The sequence below is a fragment of the Geospiza fortis genome, unplaced genomic scaffold (genome assembly GCF_000277835.1).
Source record: "Geospiza fortis unplaced genomic scaffold, GeoFor_1.0 scaffold102, whole genome shotgun sequence".
Taxonomy (NCBI): Eukaryota; Metazoa; Chordata; class Aves; order Passeriformes; family Thraupidae; genus Geospiza; species Geospiza fortis.
In genome coordinates, this window is record NW_005054373.1 from 1,012,182 (window position 1) to 1,014,810 (window position 2,629).

Consider the following 2,629-nt stretch of genomic DNA (forward strand, 5'->3'; position numbering starts at 1 on the left):
CCCAGTTCTCCCCCCAGTGTCCTCAGTGCTCTCAGTGGCCTCCCAGATCCCCCTCAGTGCTCCCCCAGTGCCCTCAGTTCCCCCCAGTTCCTCCCCAGTTCCTCCCCAGTGCCCCGAGCAGCACCTCACAGCCCTGCAAGGAAACCAAACAAAAGCACCTTGTCAATTCCACAGAATGGTTTGGATATTAGGTAAAAAAATTTCACCAAAAGAATAATAAAGCACTGGAATGCTCTTCCCAGGGAGGTGGTGGAATCACCATCTCTGGATGTGTTAAAAAAGCCTGGACGTGGCACTTGGTGCTGTAGTCTAGCTGAGGTGTTAGGGCATAGGTTGGACTTGATGATAGAGATCTCTTCCAACCTCATCATTCTAGGATTCTGGGATTTTGTGACTCTGGGATTCTGGGATTCTGTGATTCTGTTTGAATTGGAAGGGAATTTAAAGCTCCCTCAGCAGGACCACCTTCCACTATCCCCCTCCCAGCCCTGTCCAAGCTGGCATTGGATATTTCACAAAAAATCAACATCCCCTCAATTCAAAATCTGCAGAAATCAGCCTGTCCAGAGGGTGAAGGGTTCTGCATTAGCCGTTTCTGCTGTGAGCTGATATTTTATGCAAACAGGGCTCCTCCCACGCTGCCACCAGGCTCCTGGGCTTGCAGCAGTTCCGAGCTGCCCGTGCAGTAAAAATAAACCCCGATGCTCCCCAGAGGAACGCCCGCTTCCTCACGCTGGAAGTAAGTGAGAATGCTCAGAGTAAGTGAATATTCCTCTGCTCTTGGCTCCTTCCCTGTGCCAGGGCTCCCTGCAGGCCTGCTGCTCTCTCAGGGAGCTGGAAGCGTTCAGCAGAGCACGGGAGGTGAAGGTGGATCCTGACAAACCTCTGGAAGGTGCCCGGCTGGCAGCTCTGCAGGTAAAGGCAGCCCTGAGGAGGGGCTGGGAGGGGACAGCAGAGCCTGGCAGTAGGGATGTGTCCCCTGAGTGAATAAATGATCCTTTGTGTCCTTAAAAAGCCCAGAAGTTTCTCTCCTCAATTTGGTAAAAAGCCACCTCACAGGGGACTTTACCTCAAACCCAGCTGGACAGAAGCTAAAAGGTCCCACCTAGGTAATTCACTAGAAAAAGAAGAGAACAAAGGAAATAATCCCTTTTGTGGGGTGTTTTTACCAGAAGCAAGAGCCTCCTGCCCTGTCTCTGTAAGAGCTTTGTTATTTTGCCTTTTAATAAAACTTTTCTGTTTCCAACACTTCCTCAGAAGCCATCCTGCTGATTTTATGCTGTTCAGGGTAGCTGGGCTGTCTCAGGAGTGATGGGTTCCTCTGAGAGCTCACAAGACCTGGCTCAAGGAGAAAACACAACACACCTCAGCAACACCTGGCACTGCATCTTCAAGGGGTTTATGTGCAGCTCAAATCAATGAGTGCCACGGAATGGTTTAGGTTGGAGGGGATTTGAAGGATAATTCAGTTCCAACCTCCATCACAGGGGCACCTTCCACCATCCCAGGGTGCTGTCCAACCTGGCTTTGGACATTCCAGGGATCCAGAAGCAGCCACAGCTTCTCTGGGCACCTTCTCTCCCCACCCTCACAGGGAGAGTTCCTCCCTCATATCCCATCTAACCCTGCCCTTTGTCAGTTTGAAACTATTACCTCATACAGCTATTTAGAGACATAGCTTTAAAGGAGAAATTGTCTTTAAAGGTATATCCTGAAATATCTTCAAATCTCTGTCTTACCTTTTATTTCTTCAATAAACCTTTTGATGGAATTTTCCTGCATTGGAGGAAATTAATCTTACAAGCACTACACCATCTACAACATAAAAAAATTAAATATTTGGCCATGTAGTTTGTAGTGTGTGACAATAAAAACATTTCTTCAGTGTAAAATGAACCTTTTCCTGTGGTTCCTCAGGCAAGGAAGACTTTGCTGGTTCCCACACCACGTCTGAGGACTGGGCTGTTCAACAGGATTGTTCCCCCTCCAGGTGCAACCAAGGAGATGCTGAGGAGATGTGCCACATCTCAGGTGGGAGGGCTGAATTAACCTTGGGACAGTGTGGCCTTAGGATGGACCAGCTGGAAGCTGGAAAACCTGAATATTTCATGTTAGGATGTTATTCCTGGCTTTGTGTAAACACAGCTGCCATTGATAATACTGAAATTCAGTTTTAGCAGGACAGTATTGATATTTCTCAGTGTCTTTTGGAAAATCGTGACTTGAGGAGAGTTAGATCTTTCTTCATGCTCCTCCATCCTGCAGTTCTGAGCTGCTCAACCCTTTGGGGAATATTTTAGGGCTCTTAGGTGTTACCAGCTAGGAAAGTTACCATCTTCAACCAAGGAGATGCTGAGGAGATGTGCCACATCTCAGGTGGGACTGAGGCATCAGGGAGGGCTGAATTAACCCTGGGACAGTGTGGCCTTAGGAGGGACCAGCTGGAAGTTGGAAAAATTGAAATCTCTTCATGTTAGGATGTTATTCCTGGCTTTGTGTACACTGATAATGTTGAAGTCAGGAGAAAATTCAGTCTTAGCAGGGTTGAAAGGGATTTGAATTGATATTTCTCAATGTCTTTTGGAAAATCATGACTTGAGGTGAGTTAGATCTTTCTTCATGCTCCTCC

General features: G+C 47.5%; 1 protein-coding gene across 1 annotated transcript in view; it reads left to right on the plus strand.

Moving 5' to 3' along the window:
• Positions 1-2,629, plus strand: part of MTHFSD (methenyltetrahydrofolate synthetase domain containing) — a 19,371-nt gene that overhangs the window by 4,937 nt on the left and 11,805 nt on the right. The window contains exons 2-3 of the mRNA XM_031060118.1: positions 626-739; positions 1,918-2,031. Of these exons, the coding sequence (XP_030915978.1) occupies positions 626-739; positions 1,918-2,031 (228 nt within the window). The remainder of the gene's footprint in view (positions 1-625; positions 740-1,917; positions 2,032-2,629) is intronic.